The 23,541-nt window shown below is 46.6% G+C and overlaps 1 protein-coding gene across 2 annotated transcripts in view; it reads right to left on the bottom strand.

The window, feature by feature from the left end:
• IGF2R (insulin like growth factor 2 receptor) overlaps positions 1-23,541 on the bottom strand; it is a 231,858-nt gene that overhangs the window by 46,722 nt on the left and 161,595 nt on the right. For both annotated transcript variants that reach the window (XM_040429474.1, XM_040429475.1), the window contains exons 31-37: positions 23,334-23,530; positions 23,105-23,231; positions 21,880-21,999; positions 18,014-18,276; positions 17,561-17,767; positions 15,957-16,112; positions 15,678-15,839 (exon numbers count right to left, since the gene is read on the bottom strand). In XM_040429474.1, the coding sequence (XP_040285408.1) occupies positions 15,678-15,839; positions 15,957-16,112; positions 17,561-17,767; positions 18,014-18,276; positions 21,880-21,999; positions 23,105-23,231; positions 23,334-23,530 (1,232 nt within the window). The remainder of the gene's footprint in view (positions 1-15,677; positions 15,840-15,956; positions 16,113-17,560; positions 17,768-18,013; positions 18,277-21,879; positions 22,000-23,104; positions 23,232-23,333; positions 23,531-23,541) is intronic.

The following is a 23,541-nucleotide window of genomic DNA, read 5'->3' as shown; positions in this document are numbered from 1 at the left end:
TCTCAAAAGTCTTCTTGGGTCCCACATTGTGTGCACACTTGAAGAAAGTAGTTTTTAAAAGGCAGTGCGTGACCACTTTTAACCTTCCTCCGATCCGTGTAAGGTGACAATGAAACTAATTTAGACATTTTAGAATTTATCTTCACAGTACTATATTCAAACTGCAAAAAACAAAAGCACATAACAGCAATAGTCCGACAGGCCTTCCTGAAGTTGTTTATAGGCCTGCGTGCTGAAACATTGCTGTAATGTGCTGCACAATAAATCACCGTCGGTGTACTGTTATTCAGAGTACTTCACAGTGCAGGCATCACCCAGAAAGAAATGTTTTATTTGCACACATCATATAGCAATTGCCTCCTTAGTGAGCAGCCGATTTTGTTTCTTAGTGACCAATTTCTTTTTGTTTACATTTTTTCATTGTTGCATTCCAAGAACTAGGGCTTGTCATTTTTCAATCAAGTTGCAATGTCATTTTTCAATCAATTAGATTTTTCAATCAAATTACATCATATTGTGGTACACAACTCTGTAGAGATCCCAGGTTTGAATCCTGGGAGAAACGTATACATTTTTTCCGTTATTTTTCTCTCTCTCTTATTTAACCCATAATAAAATAGGATTTTTTGTGCTTGCCTGTAAAATCCTTTTCTCGCCGAGTTCATTGGGGGGACACAGAAGACCATGGTTATAGCTGCTGCCACTAGGAGGTGACACTAAGCAAAAAAAAGTTTGTACAAAAGCAGTAGAAGCAGCCAACAAAAAAAAGGAAGAAAACCGGAGATGGGTCATCATCCAGAACCAGAAGGCCCCATCTAGGAGAACCAGCAATGTACATACAGGGTAGGAGATGTGTCCCCCAATGAACTCAAGAGAAAAGGATTTTACAGGTAAGCACAAAAAATCCTATTTTCTCGCTTTTTATTTTTATTGGGGGACAGAGAAGACCATGGGACGTTAAAGAGCAGTACCATGGGAAGGGAACAAGAACAGAACGAATCCAAGGCCGGTTATAAGGCCCCGCACAAAAATGTGGGGCAAAGACACAACAGGAACCCTGAAAAGGGACAGGAAGACCCATTCCCGGGAAGGCCAGCCAGAGAGCGGCTGAATACGAACAGCCCAGGGAATATAAGTCATGGCTTAGGAGACTTCAGATAAAGCGGAGAGCACACAGAATATCCACAAGATGGACAAGAATGAAGACAAGTCAGTCACCTGACAGGGAAAGAGTGTCCTCCGGGATCAAAAACGTCCCCTTCAGACCTACGGCCAAGGGGGTTTCTTCATAAGAATGTTCCCCCAGGAAAACGCCAATGTGGTAGGCAGAGACATGTAGAGGAGGACCTTAAATTCCAGAAAAAGAGAGGCGAGAAGCAGTCTGATACTCCATGGAAGGCTGCCTGAACTGGCAGACCTAAATCGGAAACTGCAGACAGGAACTAGAGATAGGAAAAATACTGCACCAGAAAGGGAGTGCGGACCCCAAATGCCACAAAACCCCAGAAAAAAACTGATAGCAGAACCAACACCACCCGCGCAGGCACCCCACAGCAGAAAGGGGGCATACGAGAACTCAATGGCTATGAACACTGGCCGAGCAGGAAGTAACAGTATGTGGGGGAGCGCAACTACTCGCCCTGCGAAAGGGGAGAAATAGAAGCAGCCGATGCGGCTTAGTAGAAAACCAGCACTTAGGGGTGACAACAAAGGCAGTACAACCGCTGGACCTGGTGAGGGGAGCCATGCAGACAACTCACATATGCAAACTGAATAAGTGCATACCCAAACTCCACAAGGAGGGAACGCTTATTCTGTCACCGTAGTAGATTGTAGAGGCAATGCGGTACATGTAAAGGGAACAAGGCGCTAAGCCAGCGCCATAGAAATCGGTAGGTTATACCAGGTACAGAAAACGTAGTAATGCCCAGCAGAAGTGAGCAAACCCCTCAGCCAGAGTGTGTCATGGCAGAAGATAAGCAAAGTGGCCCCTGTGGAAGAAGGAAATGTAGACACGATCACAACTACAACTAGCAAGATGGTACCATGCCTAGAAGGAGGAATGCTGTGTAGATACCGCCAGAATGCCAGGGCCGATACGCCACATGGAGGAAGGGGATGTGGAGAAAACCATAAATGCAGAGTTCCCCACCCATGCGTCATGCACGCCGCAGTTGAAGAATTAACGCAAAAATTCCCCCTGGGAAGGGGGTCACACAGTAGTAGCCACAGAACCGGAGTAGCCAAAATATCTATAGGCAGTGCAAAGACTGCATCACGGGGGGAGGTGATAGTAACAACTATGGCCTCTAGGGTCAGAGGAGAGACTCCACCAGAAAATGAGGACAACAGCAATAGCTACCAAGAATTGGTGCTAGCGCAACACTCCACCTGAGAAGGAAGAAAACTGGCAATCAGAGCAGACGTTTAGCAGTAGTGCCAAAATACCTCCTATGACGGGGGATAAGGCGATTGTAGGTACCGTGTCTAGCCAATAGGCCACCCATGGAACGGGATGCCATGCGACAGGGAACAAATTAGAGTAGTCGCGGTAGACAATGTTGAAGCAATTACTCCACCCAAGAAAGACGGATAATATAATAGGAGGAACAATGGTAATGGAATTACTCCGCTGACGGAAAGAGGGGAACTGAAAAGATGTACAGGGTCCACTGGTAGTGCAAGCAACTACTCTGTCAATGGTGGGAGGGTAATGCTACGGGATCTATAGCACGCAATTGTGGTGCAACCAATCCCCCAATAGAAGGGGAAAAGCAGACAGGACAGATGATATCCAGTATGAGAGTAATTACTCCGCCTGGACGTATGGTATCTGGTGGAAGTGCAATACTCCACCTAAGGAAGGAGGGTAATGCGACAATCTGTACAGCATCCAGTGATAGTGCAATTACTGTATGCGACTGTGGTGCAACTAAATCACCTATATAAGAGGGAAAACCGACAGGACAGATGATATCCAGCATTAGTGCAATCACTCCGCCTGCGTAGGGAGCAATCCAATAGGACATATAGTATCTGGTAGAAGTGCAATTACGCCGTCTAAGGAAGAAGGGTAATGCGATAGTCTGTACAGGATCCAGTGGTAGTGTAATTACTCTATAGAAGGAGGGTAATGTTACTTTGGGTACTGTACATTCTGTAAGTGCAAATACTCCCACTAAGGAAGGAGGGTAATGCTACCGGAAGCATGGGATCCAGTGGTAGTGGAACTACGCCACCTCTGGAAGGAGGGTAACGCTACCGGATGTACGGTATCCAGTGGTGGTGTAAATATTCTGACCATGGAAAGAGGGCAATGCTACCGGACGTATAGGAACCAACGGGATGTAAACACTCCGCCGATGGAAGATTACTCTGCCCATGGAAAGAGAATAATGCTACGGGCTGCACAGTACCCAGTGGAAGTGCAATTACTCTGCCTAAGGAAAGAGGGCAATGCTACAAGCCGTACAGAACCCAATGGAGGAGCAATTACTCCTCCTACGGAAGGAGGGTAATGGCACGGGCTGTACAGTATCCAGTGGTAGAGCCAGTACACCGCCTAGGAAGGAGGGTAAGCTCTACAGGCTGTACGGTATCCAGTGCAAGGGCAATTACTCCGCCTATGGAAGGAGGGTTATGCTACAGGCTGTACGGTATCCAGTGCAAGGGCAATTACTCTGCCTATGCTACAGGCTGTACAGAAGCCAGTGGTAGTGCAAGTACTCCGCCTATGGAAGGAGGGAAATGCTACAGGCTGTACGGCATCCAGTGTAAGGGCAATTACTCCGCCTATGGAAGGAAGGTATGCTACAGAATGTACAGGGTCCAGTGGTGAGCGCACATATTCTGCCTAAGGAGGGAAGGGAATGTGATAGGACTCCCGGAATTCAGTGGTAGTGTAACTACTCCGCCTATAGGAGAACGAAACAAAAAATTAACCCAAGGTGTCCCAGGGAAGGGGAGCCTATAGGAGGAGGGGAAGTTACAGGGAGTGCGGTATCCAGCGGTAGTGCGGTATCCAGCGGTAGTGCCAGGATTCCGCTTACGCTATAGGATGTATGTATCCAGCGGTAGGGTAAAGAAATTCTGCCTACAGAATGGTGTGGGAACTAGGTCCAGAAGGATCAGCTAGCTCCAAGGGTTAATAATATGTAAATATATAGTTTTTTTTTAGCTTTGTTTTTTTACACATGCAGCTCAAGTCTAACAAAACAGAGCAAGGGGAACTGAACCCACATCCGTCTGTACTAATGACCAGCACCACTGTAAGCCTCAGCAGAGAGCCCAGTAAGCACTTTCGTCAGCACAGTAGTACTGAGGCATGGAAGGGGTTAAGCAGAACGCAGGGGCAGAGCTTTTTGGGCAGCTGGAGGGGCGAAGGCATGGGTGCGAAATGTCCGCGCTCTGAAAATACAGATCCCGCCTCTGAAACACGCTGGGAGATGCGGCCTGGTAGGCCACAGAGCTGGGGCCTCAAGTACAGGCGGGGCAGACCAGAAGAACTTTTGGTTGGGGCAGCGATGTAGGGAGGGAGCGGAGTGCACTGGGAAACAAGGAGGCCGGGAGCGGGCATACCGGATGCCCCGAGCAGAAAAGCACCGGCCGCCCAAGGAGACATGCGACCACCGGTACTGGCTCACAGGGCATGGATTGGGCCGGGGACCGGCGGTGGGACCAAGGCGGTGAGTCACCAGATACAAGGGCCAAGGTCTAGGAGAAACATATATTCCTTTGTTCACTTAGAGAAAACAGGAGAAGGGGGCTCAGGCACAGGGGGGGACCGCAGCAGAGGTAGGTAATATACTTACCCAGAGGTTTTTTGCCTACCCTAATTCTAGCAGTGTCACCTTCTTCAGTGTGCTGCCCCTTGGGAGGGCGGCTACACCAGTAACATGGGGGACTTCCAGAAGTAGAATCCAAGGTGACACAGTAGCTGGCAGGTAACAGCGGATTTGAGATGCACTGTCTTCCTTGTCTTCCAAAGGTGGGGAATGAGCTGCAGGCTTGAGGACCCGCTGGTCTCCCCCTTCAAGTGTGGGAAAAACACATGGTGAGAGCCCACCTGCAGCCCGAACCTGAAAAATAAAACTAAATAGAAAAAACTTTGGCTGACCTGCAGAAAAAAATGTCCGCCTCCTACGAACACTAAGCTAAAACTGATTAGCTCAGTGTCTGCAGAGTGGGTATAGCTAAGAGGAGGAGTTAACACTTTTTTTTTGCTTAGTGTCACCTCCTAGTGGCAGCAGCTATACCCATGGTCTTCTGTGTCCCTCAACGATACGAGCAAGAATAGACTATACTATACTAAATAATATATAATCATATTAGGCCTTTCACACGGGTGTTGCGGGAAAATGTGCGGGTGCATTGCGGGAACACCCGCGATTTTTCCACGCGAGTGCAAAACATTGTAATGCGTTTTGCACTCGCGTGAGAAAAATCGCGCGTGTTTGGTACCCAAACCCGAACTTCTTCACAGAAGTTCGGGCTTGGGATCGGTGTTCTGTGAATAGTATTATTTTCCCTTATAACATGGTTATAAGGGAAAATAATAGCATTCTGAATACAGAATGCATAGTAAAACATTGCTGGAGGGGTTAAATTTTTTTGTTTTTTTAATTAATTTTTTTTTAACTCACCTAAGTCCACTTGTTCGCGGCCCGGCATCTCCTTCTGGCTTCATCTGATCTCTGTGCAGCAACAGGACCTGTGGTGACGTCATTCCGGTCATCACATGGTACGTCACATGATCTTTTACCATGGTGATTCACCATGGTAAAAGATCATGTGACGTACCATGTGATGACCGGAGTACGTCATCAAAGGTCCTTGACCTATAATTAATGCTCACCACAGGTCCTATTCAGTAAAGGGGACAGAAGGAGATGCCGGCATCGCGAACAAGTGGACTAAGGTGAGTTAAATGATTTTTTATTTTTTTTTAACCCCTCCAGCGCTGTTTTACTATGCATTCTGTATTCAGAATGCTATTATTTCCCCTTATAACCATGTTATAAGGGAAAATAATAATGATCGGGTCTCCATCCCGATTGTCTCCTAGCAACCATGCGTGAAAATCGCACCGCATCCGCACTTGCTTGCGGATGCTTGCGATTTTCACGCAACCCCATTCATTTCTATGGGGCTTGCGTTACGTGAAAGACGCACAAAGAGGAGCATGTTGCGATTTTCACGCAACGCACAAGTGATGCGTGAAAATCACCGCTCATGTGAACAGCCCCATAGAAATGAATGGGTCAGGATTCCGTGAGGATGCTGTGCGTTCACCTCCCGCAACGCATCCGCGCGGAAAACTCGCTCGTGTGAAAGGGGCCTTACTATTTTATTCACAGGCACAATATAGGATTAAAAATAAACCAGCAATATTTATGAGCTTTTTAAGCCTAAAAATATTATTCGCTTATGGGCTAAATGTGGAAGTAAAAAAAAATCTGAAGAAAAAAACTGGAAGTCTCTCCCAGGATTCAAATCTGGGATCTCTACATGCAAAACCATGGGCTTACCACCTATATCAGGCATGATCAACTTGCTGTCCTCCAGCTGTTGCAAAACTACAACTCCCATCATTCCCTGACAACCTACAGCTATCATCCTACAGAGGAGCATTGTGGGAGTTGTAGTTTTACAACAGCTGGAGGACTGCAGGTTGAACATCCCTGACCTATATGTAATACACCATGACTTAAAAAGCTTGCTGCAGCTTATAAGTGCAATATAAGTACTAGATCTTGGTATAAATGTTAAAACCCAGAATCTTCACTTTCAAATGATACCAATCTCAATACTCCAGGTACTATATTCAAGGCGCAGCACTTGTATGAAGTCAGCAGCATATGGAGTTTACCTGGTTGTGTGCCTGTTAGGGAGGCGTAGGGTTCAAGTGACAACAGGAAGTAAAATCAGAGCCTGTTACTGTCATCTTTCACACAGTGATCCCAAGAGGGACACAAGGACTTCATACTATCAGCCCGCCATTGATATGGCGATCAGAAAGATTAGAAGATAAGTAGTCACATTTGTAATCATTCCCTAATCAGGACATCTGTTGACTGGCATCTGCATTTCACATATCTTCAGTCTATTTAGTTTGATGATTATGCTAAGGTATAAGCATGTTTGCATAGGAAAAAAACAAACATGCAAGATCCTTAAATATCTTGTAGGTCGAACAACAGAAGGTCATTAGGAGGAGGGGAATATATTTTTAATTCTTTGAAGGGGTTCTCCAGGAATTAATAAAATTACTGAAAATACTTAAATATTACTGTATTATAAATATATGCCTAAATACCTTTCATTAGTTATAAGGACTTGTTTAGTCTAGGGAGTAATCATTAGGAGAAATAAAATAGACGCCTTCCTATTAGTACACACAAAACCTGTCCTAATCACACAGCAGAACAAGTTACTTCACAACACTGAGCTGAAGAGCTGCCTCAACCTCCTCTCTGCTCTACTCGTCAGAGATTATTGTCCTGAATACAGCTGATCTTTAGCTGAATTTCTGTAGGAATGGAGTTCATGAGACACAGACAGGACAAACTGTGGTAATGTGGGGCAGTGGTAATGCAGCCGAATGCACACAAGTGCTGCTCATTAGCTACACCACCAACCTCATCTCTGTACTTCATGTCTCCTCGTGAACTCCATTCGTACAGAGATTCAGATAAAGATCTTATCAGCTGTATTCAGGATCATAATCCCTGACAAGTTGGGGAGTAGGATGAGGCAGCTCTTTAGCTCAGTGTTGTGAAGTAACTTGTCCTGCTTTGTGATTTGGACAGGTTTTGTGTGTACTAGTAGGACAGCTGCCATTTTATTTCCCCCGATTGCTCCTTAGACAAAATGAGCAATTATAACTAATCAAAGGTATTTGGGAATAGGCAAGTAGCCTCGAAACGCGTCTAGTCACCAGCTAACTGTGGCTTCTACATTTTCCATTACCGGTCCGGACCTAAGACATAAAGATATTGTGCGCACAAAGGAAGAAATCTTACACTTTCTATATCGCATAGGACCTGTGGATCATCTGACCAGACCACTTGACCTGGTTGTCAAGATCACCTGACCTACAGAGACACGCCCATCAAGCTACGCAGTGGAACGCTCCCGACCTCGTGAATTCAGCGTCCCTGCAAACTACTTACATCCCGCGCTCCCTGGATCGTGTTCGAATATACACGTGAGTAGGCAGTTCTCTGCCAAGACTATTCACAAAACATGCCCAAGGAAAGTAAGCGGTAAGAGCTCTTAGTGATCAATATCACTATTTACACATATTGGGCTGTCCACCAGATTTCTGATGAGGATCGCTGTATTATAACCCCATACATCTAAGAGTGGGACTTCCTGCAATTCATCTAAAGAGACCGTTCATATATCCCCCCCCCCCTTTTTTTGGATATTATCTATATCTATATGGACTGAGGTACATTGTTGCTAATACTGGACATATTTGCTGTTAATTTATTTTTCACCGTGTATGGTTTGCTGCTATTTTTCACCGTGTATGGTTTGCTGCTATTTTTCACCGTGTATGGTTTGCTGCTATTTTTCACCGTGTATGGTTTGCTGCTATTTTTCACCGTGTATGGTTTGCTGCTATTTTTCACCGTGTATGGTTTGCTGCTATTTTTCACCGTGTATGGTTTGCTGCTATTTTTCACCGTGTATGGTTTGCTGCTATTTTTCACCGTGTATGGTTTGCTGCTATTTTTCACCGTGTATGGTTTGCTGCTATTTTTCACCGTGTATGGTTTGCTGCTATTTTTCACCGTGTATGGTTTGCTGCTATTTTTCACCGTGTATGGTTTGCTGCTATTTTTCACCGTGTATGGTTTGCTGCTATTTTTCACCGTGTATGGTTTGCTGCTATTTTTCACCGTGTATGGTTTGCTGCTATTTTTCACCGTGTATGGTTTGCTGCTATTTTTCACCGTGTATGGTTTGCTGCTATTTTTCACCGTGTATGGTTTGCTGGTATATTTCACCGTGTATGGTTTGCTGGTATATTTCACTGTGTATGGTTTGCTGTTATTTTTCACTGTGTATGGTTTGCTGCTCTCATCCTTGCAGATATTATCCGGGCTGCTACATTACTGTTGCCACTTCACACTGACGATATTGATTTTACTACTGATTTTATTATCGATTTTTTTTTACTGAATTAAACTGTTGGTTTACACCCCAGAAGGTGGTTGTGCCTGTTCATTTCCTTTTTCTTTTTTGGGAATATATTTATAAAAAAAGGAGACTTTTGTATTACTTACCAGTAAAGTCTCTTTCTCGCTCTTCCTTGGGGGACACAGGAAACCATGGGTATAGCTCTGCTCCCTAGGAGGCGTGACACTAAGTGAAAGCTGTAAGCCCCTCCTCCATCAGCTATACCCTTCAGCCTGGAGAAGAGACTGCCAGTTGCGTGTCCAAGTAGTGAAAGATAACCACCAACCGGAAAAAAGAACTGTCGAGCCCCAACGGGGGCAACCAAGCCGGAACCACAACTGTAACCCAAATGAAGGGCGGGTGCTGTGTCCCCCAAGGAAGAGCGAGAAAGAGACTTTACTGGTAAGTAATACAAAAGTCTCCTTTTCTCGCCCATATTCCTTGGGGGACACAGGAAACCATGGGACGTTCCAGAGCAGTCCCAGAAGGGAGGGACCAGAACAAACTAGACCAACACCAGAGGCATCAGTCAACTGCCGCCTGCAACACCAGACGGCCTAAAGCAGCGTCAGCCGACGCATGAGTATGCACCCTGTAGAACTTGGTGAAGGTGTGCAAGGAGGACCAAGTGGCCGCCTTGCAAATCTGCTCCGTAGAAGCCCGATTCCTCTGAGCCCAGGAAGCCCCGACCGCTCTAGTGGAGTGAGCGGTAACACCGAGGGGCGGAACCTTGCCCTTGGCGAGATAAGCCTCAGTAACAGCCATCTTGACAAAACAGGCGATAGCAACTTTGGATGCCGCCATCCCTCTGCGCGACCCCTCCGGAACCACAAAGAGCGAGTCAGTACGCCTGAAAGAGCTGGTTACCTCCAGGTAAACCTTGAGCGCCCTGACAACGTCCAGGCGATGAAGCTTCCTCTCCTGCGGGTGGGAAGGGGAAGGACACAAAGAGGGGAGAACGATGTCCTCGTTCAGATGAAAGGCGGAGACCTGTCAGATCATGGTGCGGACGACGTCCGCAGAAAAACCCCTACGTGTCAGGACGGTGGTCTCAACAACCACGCCATCAAACGTAGGGACCTTAAACGCGGGTGGAAGATTGGTCCCTGAGAGAGAAGATCTTCCCTGGCGGGCAGCGGCCAGGGCGCGTCTGCCAGGAGCAGCATGAGGTCGGCATACCAAGACCGGCGGGGCCAGTCCGGAGCGACCAGAATCACCGAGACGCCTTCCGCCGCGATCTTCCGAAGGACCTTGGGCAGGAGTGGGATGGGAGGGAATATGTATGGACGCGCGAAGCCTCGCCAAGGAAGAACGAGGGCGTCGGCTCCGCAGGCTCCCGGATCCCTGGCCCTGGACAGATAGGCGGGGACCTTGTGATTGAATTTGGAGGCCATGAGGTCCACGTCCGGTATGCCCCAACGAAGGCAAATGGCCTCGAACACCTCCGGGTGAAGAGACCACTCGCCACGGGGTCGACGGTGGTGCGACTGAGGAAGTCCGCCGCCCAATTGTCCACCCCTGGAATAAAAATTGCAGATAGGGCCGGGACGTGGGCTTCCGCCCAACGGAGAATGCTGGTGACCTCCCGCATTGCTGCAGCGCTGCGAGTGCCCCCCTGGTGGTTTATGTACGCCACGGCCGTGGCGTTGTCCGATTGCACACGAACTGATGACCCTTCAGCAGATGAGTCCAGTGTCGCAGAGACAGAAGGGCCGCTCTCAGCTCCAGGACATTGATCGAGAGTTTGGACTCCGATGGAGACCAAATGCCCTGGACGGATCGGGGAGGAAACACGCCTCCCCAGCCCAAGAGACTGGCATCGGTTGTAACCACCAACCAAATGAGCGGCAGAAAGGACCTGCCCAGAAGAGGGGACTGCAACCACCAGCGGAGAGATGACCGCACCGGAGGCGATAGATGGAAGGGATGATCCAGAGTCTCCGGCGATTTGTCCCAGGAGGAGAGGATCGCCCGTTGGAGAGGGCGGGAGTGAAACTGCGCAAATGGGATCGCCTCAAAGCAGGCAACCATCTGCCCCAAGACCCGCATGCAGAAGCGGAAGGACGGTCGACGGTGGAGAAGGAGACCCCGAATCGCCCGACGGAGGATCAGTCGTTTTTCCGAGGGAAGACGTACCTCCGCCGCTCCCGTGTCTAAAAGCATTCCCAGGAAGACCAGTTGTCTGGAGGGAGGAAGGGAGGACTTGGGGAAGTTGATGACCCAACCGAATCTCGCCAGAGTCTCTAGAGTGAGATCCACGCTGGCAACCGCTTGAGAAAGGGACGGAGCCTTGATGAGGATATCGTCCAAGTACGGTAGCAGAAAAACACCCCTGGAACGGAGTAAGGCCAAAACCGGGGCCAGGACCTTGGTGAACACCCGGGGGGCTGTTGCCAGCCCAAAGGGAAGGGCGACAAATTGGAAGTGGAGGTCCCCCACGGCGAATCGGAGGAAGCGATGGTGACACCGGGCTACCGGAACATGGAGGTAGGCATCCTGTATATCGATGGAAGACATGAAATCTCCCTGCTCCAGGGAAGCCACCGCGGAACGGAGGGACTCCATCCGAAACCGTCGAAGGAGGAGAAAACGGTTGAGCTTTTTGAGGTCCAAAATGGGCCGCACCGAACCTCCCTTCTTGGGAACTACAAAGAGGTTCGAATAGAACCCTTGGAACCTTTCCTCTAGAGGAACGGGGGTAATCACCCCCCTGTCCAGAAAGGCTTGAACAGCCGCGGAGAACGCAGCCGCGGGGGGCGGGAGCGAAAGAACTGGAGGGAAGGACACAAATTCGATTTTGTATCCGGAGGACACAATTTCGAGAGCCCAGGCGTCGGAGAGGTGAGCCATCCAGATGTCCCTGAAAAGGAGGAGCCGGCCCCCCACCCGGGTGGGTGGGGGCGCGCCTTCAGGCAGAGGACTGCTTTGCTGCGGGTGTGCGGGCAGCCTGCGGCCTGCGCCAGGAGGGCTGCGCCCGAAAAAACGGCTTCCTACGCTTATCCTGGGGAGGGGCCGAAGCGGCAGCTGCGGGGGGAGCCCCAGAGGTCCTGCGGGAGGACGGAAAACGAGACGCACCAGGGCGACCGCGGGGGGCGCCCCTGGCTTGGGGTTGAGGAAGATGGGTGCTTTTACCACCCGTGGCCTCCGAAATAAGCTCGTCTAGGCGGACCCCGAAAAGGCGGGAACCCGCAAACGGTAGCCCCGCCAAGGAACGTTTGGAGGCAGCGTCCGCTTTCCAAACCTTCAGCCAGAGCTCCCTCCTGACGGAAACTGCCAGGGCGGAGGAGCGTGCAATAAGGGCTCCCGCATCAAGGGAGGCCTCACAAACAAAATTCCCGGCCCGAATAATAAGCTGGGCCAAGGAACGTAGGTCTGAGAGCAGAATCGGAGGCAGCAAAAATGCCCTTGGAAAGGGTCTCCATGCGGCGGTCCTCCGCTGACTGAAGAGAGGACCCGTCGGGAACAGGGATGGCCGTGTTCTTTGACAGACGGGCCACAGGGGGGGTCCACCTTAGGTGGGGACGACCAGGTGGCCACGACATCGGCTGGAAAAGGATAGCAAATGTCCAGCTTCTTGGGATTGACAAAACGGGCGTCCGGGCGAGCCCAAGCCTTAGACACCATGGAGGAGAAATCAGAGTGGATTGGAAAGACTTTGGAGGCCTGCTTGGGTCTGATAAAGGAGACGCTAGCTGCGTCAGAGCTAGGGGGGGTCATCTTGCACCTTAAAGGTGTCACGAATATCAGAGATGAGTTGACCCATCGCTGAGGCTAGCTTGGACGGCAGGGCCGAGTCCATTTCCAAATCTGAAACCGCCAATTCACCTTCAGAGAGCGAATCCTTTGGAGAGGAGAGGCCCGTCTGAGTGCGCACGCGTGGCGGGGAGAGGGAGGCATCCGAGGAGGAGGCTCGCTCTACTCTAAGACGCTTCTGAGAGTGCCTAGCTCGGGAGGGGTCACTAAGAAAGGGTGAACCCGCTGCAGCGGCAGAAGCGGTGGACCCGGAGGGCGCGACAGTAAGAGTGGCGTCCTGCGGGGTAGGCGGCCTGACTATTAGGCGGCCCACGACATGAGTGAGGCTTTCCACGGCCTGGGACAGGGATCTAGCCCAGTCAGGCGGGTCAGAGGAAGCAGGGAGCGACACAGCGGGCGACTGAGGCTGCGGTGGAGCTCGGCATGCAGGACAGTGCGGATCAGACTGCCCCCGGGGAAAGGGTTCCCTACAAGCAGTACAGGCATGGTACCAAGGCTTGGCGGCTGCAGAAGGGTCTGACATGGTGGAAAAAATGTTGCACTTAAAGTGGGAGACCCCAGGGCAAAAGCGGAACGGGGATTACACCCAAGCAACAGTACTGGTGGCACGGAGGGGGTTAACAGTCCTACCAGACCCGGATGATGCAAGCGGCAGCAGCAAGGGGAGCAGACTGAAGGAGGCTGTGGAGGAGAGGCAGCAGGCACGGAGATGAATAGCTTCAGGATCGGACGGCAGAGAGGATTCCACGCAGCACTATGAGATGTGGAGCCCGACGAAACCGGAAGTAGCGGAGCGCATGTAGGAAGCTCCGCCCCCCCCCCTGCCGCGCTCAAGGAGAAGCAGAGCCGCGCGCGCGCGGCAAAATGATTTTAACCCCCGAGGAGGATGAAGTGCCGGCCAAGATGAAATGGCGCCGTTCGCGCCAAGTAAGCGGCCCCCGCCGCGCCTGGATGTGGCAGACGGCCTCCTGCCTACAGCCGTCCCCTGAAGGCAGCGTCCGTGCCCTGCCGCTACATAAAGGACTTCCCCAGACAAAGTCCCCCCCAAATGATACCCGGTAAGGTTGCCGGTCCGATATGCCCATGGGGGGGGGGGGGATGTAGCAGCGGTGGGAGGAAGGAAGGGGAGGCTTGTAGCCACTCTCACCATACGCTGTCTTCGCCCTCAATCCATCCAGCAGGGTCGCCCCTCCAGCTACTGGCACCGCAGTGGCAGGAAGCCGGGGGAGGGACTTGGCGTGCGGGCGACCCTTGAGCTGGCGGGACGCAGGGGAGCGAGGCTGCCCTGGTCCACCTTGTCTTCTGTGGGGGAGGCGGCAGTGCGGAATTACCGGCACTGGCGCAACTCAACCCCGGGAGAAACAGAGGGGTCTAATGCGCCTCTGTTGTCCCTGTAAGTAGAAAAAAATCGAATTAAAACAACAAAAAACGCAAAAATAAAAAATTATAGGAAAACAACCCTGCATAAGCAGGGGGTGTCTTGCCTCCTTGGACACTAAGCAAAAACTGGCAGTCTCTTCTCCAGGCTGAAGGGTATAGCTGATGGAGGAGGGGCTTACAGCTTTCACTTAGTAGTGTCACGCCTCCTAGGGAGCAGAGCTATACCCATGGTTTCCTGTGTCCCCCAAGGAATATGGGCGAGAAAGTATTATTTACAGTAAGCGTTTTCAATAATTTTATTAATTCCTGTAGAACCCCTTTCATTCATGTTTCATTCTCGTTCGTCAAACGTGTGAAAATAATTCATATAATAATCATAATTTGATCTGTATAACACAATCTTTACAGTTTCACAGACAACCTAAAGATCACTACTGAGCAGGAGTATGGCTATGGCCAGCTTTAGGGCTCATAGAGTCATGGAAATACCATACACTCATATGGTTATGAGTCTGTATTATAGACCCGTAGACACTATGTGCGGCCATATGGGGCACTGTATTTTCTGTAATTTTCTCTTAAATCCTGTGTATCACAGTGTAAAATTAAGAGACAGACAGATGTACCCTATGGAGCCAAAGAATTGTATGGTTGTTGTATTACTGATCGGTACAACACAAATCCATAGTATGGCCAAATACATCAGTCCTTATGACAATTTGCCTAACTGTGCATAATTTTTTTTTTACAAACTGCCCTTATAACTATCCTGTCAATTACAGATGAACCATCTTCATTCATAGCAAATGTCCTGCTTACAACAGTAAAAGTAAAAAAAAATAAATAAATAAAAATATAGGACAAAGCTGCAATACCCAAGACAGCCACAGCTTAAACCTAAGGTGTGCTGAGTGTATTGGAGTACTGCAAACAATACACAGGCCACAGCGCTCAGGCCTCTTCAAACTGATCAGCTGGGATGCCAAGATCTGGACACTGATCTGTTATTGATGGTCTACCCAAAGAATAGGTCATCAGTAGTGTTCAGCAAACTTCTGTTTTAAGTTCGGCGTCTAAAGTTCGGCTTCCGGTTAGCGGAGAATCCCGATATGGATTCCGAATTCCGTTGTGGTCCGTGGTAGCGGAATCAATAATAGCCGATTATTGATTCCGCTACCACGGACCACAACGGAATTCGGAATATATATCGGGATTCTCCGCTAACCAGAAGCCGAACTTTAGACGCCGAACTTAAAACAGAAGTTCGCTCAACACTAGTCATCAGTACTTATCAGTAGTGCCAGAAAAACACCATTATTTGTATTCTATTAGATGGGTTACATCCATGTTTCTCTTACTTTGTAGGTCTCTTTAGAGAGGCTAGAGAAATTAAAGGTGTATTGTAGTTTCTGATCTGTCAATGCACATCCTGAGACGCTCTCCACATCTGGGCACACTAATGGGGTGTCCCATTCGAAAAGATAGTTACATTCAAAAAGCTGGAGAAACTTTGGTCTTCCCTGTGGATAAATCAAGTATTAAAACAAAATTAGTTTATCAAAGCAGAATATAATTGAAAAAAATAAATAAATAAATAGATATCACACAAAATGATAACCTAAATACAACAAACTTACTAGATCTGTGCCTGCATTGCAATGAAAGATAATAGTAGTAGAATAATTTCCCTGCCCCTTCTCTGTAGATTCACATGGCGTCCGGCTCTCCATTCTGATGGAAACAGTTTGTGTAGTTTGATCAATCTGTGGAGGTCCCGACTGGCGGCCAATGTCCTTTAATTTATAATAAAAAAAGGCAAAAACATAAAAAGTTCCATCAATAGTAGATACATTAACACAAGGTTTACTTTCTACTCTGATATTAACTGCATTATTGGCTACAACTGGGGGCAGGGTAGAAATGAATTATGACATGATTCCACAATAAATTGCAGAATAAATCACATACACCACATATTAATCTTTATTATGGCTTGGTTATGAACAGGAGCCTCAGGAGCCCTGAGGAAGCCGGATTGTTCCGGCGATACGCGTTGGGCGCTTGTTATGTTTCCAGGTCCACTGCACCGGCTGGCTATGTAGGTTTGGCTCTTGATATTTGACCCTATGGTGGTCTGTCTTTATCCTCATTTCTAGTGGTCTCACCTTACCTTACATTTGCTATATGTGATTCATTGTATTGCTTTTTGTATATGCTGGTTGATAACGCATACATTTATATGTGGTAACCCAGTGGACCTGTGTGTGTCGGTTACATATATATTTTATTGCATACCGCACTTTGTTCTATATTGTATACAATTTTTTTAATGCGTGTGTGTTGTTGTGTCTAATAAACTTTATATATACTTTTAATATTCCTTCATGGTCGGATGTGCATTCATGGGGTGGCTCTTTTGACTCACTCTTGGGTCAGATTATTGGTTATATGTAGTTATACCACCCTTTGCACTCCTTTTAGTATTTGGTGTGCCCCCTGTCTCTTTAAAGTAATGAACAGGAGCATTGCCATGAGATTATTATGTGACTTTTTCCATGTTCTAACAATATATGATAGAGCACAAGTTTTGCACTTTTTTGTAGACTTCAATACAGGATTTACACACTTGCATCGATGATACTCGAAAACCCATTTCAATTAAATTTCCCCTTTAAATACTGTATAAATCTATGCATCTTATTAAAAACTTCTGTACTTCACCAACCCGGAAGCAGGATTTAATGTTAGGCAGATTATAGCTATGTTGATAGGAGAAAATAGAAAGATACAGGGGTTTAAATATGGTAGTATTGAAGAAAAAAATTACACTATATGTAAACGTAATAAAAAATATATAAAGTATGGCATCTTCGTAATCACTAACCAACAGAATAAAGTTATTTATACCAGATGAAGACTGTTAACATATATCCCCATAAAAAAAGAAATTATAAAGTATCCTAAAATGGTTCCTATATTAAAAAATAAAAAATACAACCTGTCCTAAGCTAATTTAATAGATTTTTTTTTTTTTTGTTTATGACTGCTAGAACGAATCACTGGTCTTTAATGGTAAAAGTTACATCACTAAGGTTAAAAGGGTTAAAATGCCGAGTTGTACGCTATGTTTATATCGGATATAAATTCAAAATGTACAACAAAAATGACATTTTCCGGAAGATTTTTACTTTATTTTTTGTGTGAGCGTTAGTGGGTTTACTAAGAAAGCATGTGCACTTACAATCGGTTTTCCACCAGAGGTCACTCTGCATGCTGATGCCCCGAGTGGACATTTCAGATCTTCTATATTGTTTAATGGCTGGCAAATATTGATGTAGAAATTGGAGTCATCTCTATCCTGGCTTTGCAGGACCTCATAATAATCACCACGCTTGATGAGAGGGCTCAGATCAATAAGGGATGTGCCATTTTTCACAGAGCATTCAATCTGTACAACAAATAAATCAATCAATCACTTAATATTTTTGTGTCGACATGACACAATTTTACCCACTGGAATTACAGGTTTCTATTAAATAACAGCAAGTAGAGATCTTGAAAACCATGAGGGATACAGAAAGTGCATTGGAAAATAGAGTAACTTTATATTAAGAATAACCTTTATATGCTGCAAACGGAATACCCATTTTAGGATAGGTCAAGCCCCTTTTAAAAGTGGTGCTATCATACACACCTTCTCTTCACAGACTAAGGGTGTTTGCCAGGAGAACTGCCAGGTACAGGTGTCTTCTGTATAGGATATCAGGGAAGGGAGACTGCCGCCAGCTCTATCTGCTCCACATACAAAAGTAAAGACACTACGGTGTTTCATCAAGGGGTTCTTGTCACACTGGTCACCTTCTTCATAAACTAGTTTCAGCATCTGGTCCACATAAGTGATTCGGCTATGTGATTTCCCAGCATTTGTGGTTTTGACACCTTCTGATACACACACACCTGTCCAACAGACAAAACCATTAGCAAGGCAGTTTCTCTGGTTGTCCTTCACCTATGACTTCTACATACACTTATTGGCAAAAAAAATAATGCACCAAGATGGAGATGTTGGAACTGAATGAAACTTTGTATGTGTGAATGTAATGATAATACTGTAATCATCTACATATCAAGATCGAAAGGATATGTTTATTGGAGAAAACTGAAAGGACGCTCTTTTACCCTGTTAGGCAGCTTCTAGTCTGGATACAAAATTAGATATGGTTGGCCTGGAACCATACAGGTTCCATATGGTATCCTGCAACACATTTGTCCAGACATTACAGCTGGCCTGTAGATCCTGCACACTTGTAAGTTGCCAAAGATAGTGTCCCAGTCTGGAGACTGGGCAGGCCAAGGAAGTGTTGCAGTCTGGTGGAGACCTTCCTGGAAAAGTCTTGGTGTGTGTGGACGAGCATTATCCTGCTGAAAAATGCCAGCTGGAAGCCATGCCATGAGAGGCAACACACATCGCTGCAAGATGTCTTGTACATATCACTGAGCTGTAAGGGTCCCTCATATCATTACTAGGGGTGACTGACTACGGTCACATAATGGGCGTTATGACACCAAACTTCCTTCTGCTAAGCGCCAGGAAATGGTCCGGGCAGAGACAGTTGTGGGTAATGAAGGTGCACCTGTGTCTGGATGGTGGACAATGAAACTGTCTCTCTACTGGTGGTCTGTGGGAATTTGTAGCTCTGCTGTCGATGAAGGCGACTCTAGAGTATTGGTTTTGGAAAATGTTATTGTATCAATACAGTTTTGGATCGTACCGATACATAGGTCACAGGTCAGATACACATCAAATAAAACTTTCCACATCCAATACTCTGGGGTCATCTTCATCAGCAGTGCTACTACTACTAGTTCTCGTTTCTTTCCAGTCTTCAACTGCGCAAAATGTCTTTAAGTGCATTGTAGAAGCATGTCTAGAAGTCAACGATTACTTCCCCGGGGGGTGCACTACCCAAAGGTAGCCTCTGAGAGCCTTTTTATAGGGCAGCAAGGAAGGCACCTTTAAGCCCACTTGTGGGAAGACCTAGTGTCTAATCAGACCACACCTGTTATGTTTTACATATCTGCCAGAGACATAACTGCATGCAGAGTTCTGTAGCAATTAAATATTTCCATCTGACTGTGTTATATATTTGTCAATGAGTGTATATAAGAGGACACACATAAAAAAAAAAAAAAAAAAAATTAAAAAGTACAAATCTTTAAGTAGACACATTAACATGTTAAATATACAACTGAGGTAAACTTTGAATCGACTCATCACAACAAAGGCACTGAAATTCAAGTTAAAGGGGTAATCTGGGAATTTGATATTCACGGCTTATTTTTGGGAGTCCCATAGAAATAAATAGGAATCGCACTGGGCAAGTGCGGCCACAGCTCCATTCACTTCTATGAGGCTGAGGGAAATAGCCTTTTTATAGGAAGGAACCTGCCACAGCTGAACATACAGTTTGATCTGCCAGCAGCATGTTATAGAGCCAAAGGAACCGAGCAGACTGATATCTAGTTTTCTGGGAAAAGATTCAGTACAATCTGTATTTATATACAAACGGAAAATGCAAATGTGATCGCACACTACATCCAGCACTCTGCCCTCCATGCTGGATGAGACATTGGTTTATATTTTGGCCAAAGCATAGTAAGCCACTCACCGCGTCAAGGCTGTCTCATGAGTGGTCCCTAACTCTTGTTCCTACCTGTTCATGGGCCATGACAGCCACATAAAATCCAGGGAATGCAGGTCAGCATGCAAGCCAAGTACACTTTGCTTGTAACCCCGTCCGGTGCCATTACAGCTTTCATCGGATCCAGGGATGCAAGTACCAACATGCATGCTGAACCTACCATATACTTCTCCTGGAGCCAGATGGCTAATGGTAGGTTCTATACAAGCAGACTCAGTTTTATACTGACTTTAAAACCAGCCTCAAGGACAGATTAACTGGTCAGGTGTGCAATGACTCCAAGGAGATCGCCACGCCTCCAATATATACTACAAAGAAAAAAATAAGGGGTTGGGTCAGCACAACCTGCTGCAGGTGCAGATCACTATGGCGAAATACATATACAAACGGAAAATGCAAATGTGATCGCACACTACATCCAGCACTCTGCCCTCCATGCTGGATGAGACATTGGTTTATATTTTGGCCAAAGCATAGTAAGCCACTCACCGCGTCAAGGCTGTCTCATGAGTGGTCCCTAACTCTTGTTCCTACCTGTTCATGGGCCATGACAGCCACATAAAATCCAGGGAATGCAGGTCAGCATGCAAGCCAAGTACACTTTGCTTGTAACCCCGTCCGGTGCCATTACAGCTTTCATCGGATCCAGGGATGCAAGTACCAACATGCATGCTGAACCTACCATATACTTCTCCTGGAGCCAGATGGCTAATGGTAGGTTCTATACAAGCAGACTCAGTTTTATACTGACTTTAAAACCAGCCTCAAGGACAGATTAACTGGTCAGGTGTGCAATGACTCCAAGGAGATCGCCACGCCTCCAATATATACTACAAAGAAAAAAATAAGGGGTTGGGTCAGCACAACCTGCTGCAGGTGCAGATCACTATGGCGAAATACATATACAAACGGAAAATGCAAATGTGATCGCACACTACATCCAGCACTCTGCCCTCCATGCTGGATGAGACATTGGTTTATATTTTGGCCAAAGCATAGTAAGCCACACAATCTGTATTTACTTAGTTGAATTCCTTATTCTTACTTTGCTTAGGAGACCAATGGGTGGTCCTATGCACTTACTGATAGCTGTCAATCACTGATTAGGCCCTCGCACTGGAGTAGAGATTGAAATTAATAAATTACAAGTGATAATGAATCTGTTTCCACAGAACTATATAATCAGTCTGCTCAGCTCCTCCTGCTCGATAACATGCTGCCTGTGAAACATGACTGGTTCCATTTATAGGGGTTGTCCAACTTTTAGGTGAGGTTTAAAAACCCTTTCACCCAAAAGGACCTGCCAATAGAAGCAAACTTAGCTGCTCCGTGATGCATGGGTCCAGCTCTGCAAGTCCACATTTTTCTTTGCTCCGCTGGAGTCCCCGCATGGATGGGCACACATACACTGCTGCGGCCAATGTCAGTCCACAAATGGCGCATCATAACAGTCATGTGCTCCTCAGGAAACACATCACCGTTGTAGACATTGGCTGCACCAGCAACACACGTGACCTCCGGCTGTGTCAGAAGTTTACATGCGGGGAACGAAGTGCAGTCAAGAGAGTGGTGGACCCACGTAGCCAGAAGGAAGCTTTAGGGAGGGGGTAAGAATGTTTCTACTGACAAGGCCATTGCGTGGGGGACGTAGAAGGTTAAACAACCCCTTTAAGTAAAGTCATATATATTATACGATGCTACCTCAACTACTGACTGAAGCCCTAAACAGGCAACATCTAACAGACCGCAACAGATCACATCTTGACTCATTTCTGCAGAAGTGCTGTGGAGTAAACCTTTGATGTAAAGTTGAGGAAACAGGTTATATATTTAGTTCTCAGATGGACGGTTAACTCACCAACTCCGGAGCCACATGGACTGTTAACATCACTGCAAATATTTAAACGAATTGATCTATCACGATCCTTTATAAGATAACCATCCTTGCTTGACAATGAAGACAGGTCAAACTGATAGCCTGGAAGAGTACAGTCACGATATTAGCCATGAACCTGGTTTTGATCATAACTTTACTTTGTCAGTACTTTGCTCCTAGGACACTTTTTCTATACTATTAATACTGAGAACGGAAACCACAGAGGCTACACTGGCTGGTTCTATCCAATGGACCCAAACAAGAAGTGCATAGAAATAACTCAATCACCGCGGTTAAGTTAAAAATATTTTAGAGAAAAAGCTTCTCTCAAAATCTGCAGACACAATCCCTAAAATTAAGGAGCAAAGATCTAGATTTCAGGAAGCGATTTGTATAAAACCAGTCAGTGCATGACCTTTAGCAGAACTGGTATTAAACATACCAATGTTTGGGGCTGGCGCCCTTCAGGCATGAGGTTATATCCTGGTGACTACATGTAAGAGCTGCATGGCAGGGGTCCAGTATGCTGGAAACGTGGCTTCCAAAGAGATTTATGGAGACACTGCTGGCCTCCATTAATCCCTATTGGAAGCCAGGTCTCCAGCATGCTGAATCCCAGCTGTCCAGCTCGTACTAACCAGGAGATGGCCTCATGACTGATGAAGAGTGCTGACCCAAAACGTTGCTATATTTAATACAGTGTAAGGTCCCATACACACAAGACATGTCAATTTTATGCATCTGCAAAATAGGACTGCGGTCCTTAGGCCACCCACATTTTTTCACAGAGCCGTTAACTTCAAGGGGTCCGTGATCCACATTTTGCGAACATATGCTATCTTTTCGAGGAACAGGCATACAGATGTTGAAAGAACATGGATGATACATGTGCTTTCTGCATTCGTATGTCTGTTCTACAAAGGGATAGAACAAGTCCTATACTTGCCGCAAAATGCAGATGCAACACATGCAGTATCCATATTTTGGGGATCCAAAAATACATACAGTCATGTGCAGGAGGCCTTATTTGTGGATCTGAATTGCATCAATAAAAATCACTTGAAGTTGACAAATGAGGAAATGCTTTTCTACAATTTATTATACGATTTATATGTGGAACGGGAAGTGGTCAGCACCGTAGAACGTGCACCCAAGTACATGAACAGAGAGCTGTGCTGCCTGGTCGTCCCTTCTCTCATTATCGTACCTGTAGCAGAGTTCCTGACTTTGCACTTATCATGTGTGCTTATTGTCAATGGGCATGCATATGCTGTGACCCACAAGAAATTATAGTCACAGTCCTGTAACTTCGTGATTAACTCAGGTCCTGATACCTACGAAAGAAAAGAGCAAATTGATCATTAAGATATATAGATTTAAGATAAAGCAATCTCGAGACTGGAGAAACAAAAACATCTCGTCTCCAAATAACTTACCACTTTGTTCAAGTCACACATGAATCTTATTGTAGTCGTCCTATTTCTTATACCGTCAAGGCAACGGTCTCCATTTTTATATTCAAGCACAGACACTCCGTTGTCCCATCTTGGGCTGGATACAAGTTCACCCAGATTTACAGCCTTGTTGTCTTTTAATAAACAGACAGCAGAGCCATGGGGACATGAAGCTGGCCCTTTAAAACAA

The sequence above is a fragment of the Bufo bufo genome, chromosome 4, assembly GCF_905171765.1.
Source record: "Bufo bufo chromosome 4, aBufBuf1.1, whole genome shotgun sequence".
NCBI lineage: Eukaryota > Metazoa > Chordata > Amphibia > Anura > Bufonidae > Bufo > Bufo bufo.
Note: the sequence above shows the minus strand (reverse complement) of the source record. Positions and strands in the feature narration are given on the sequence as shown.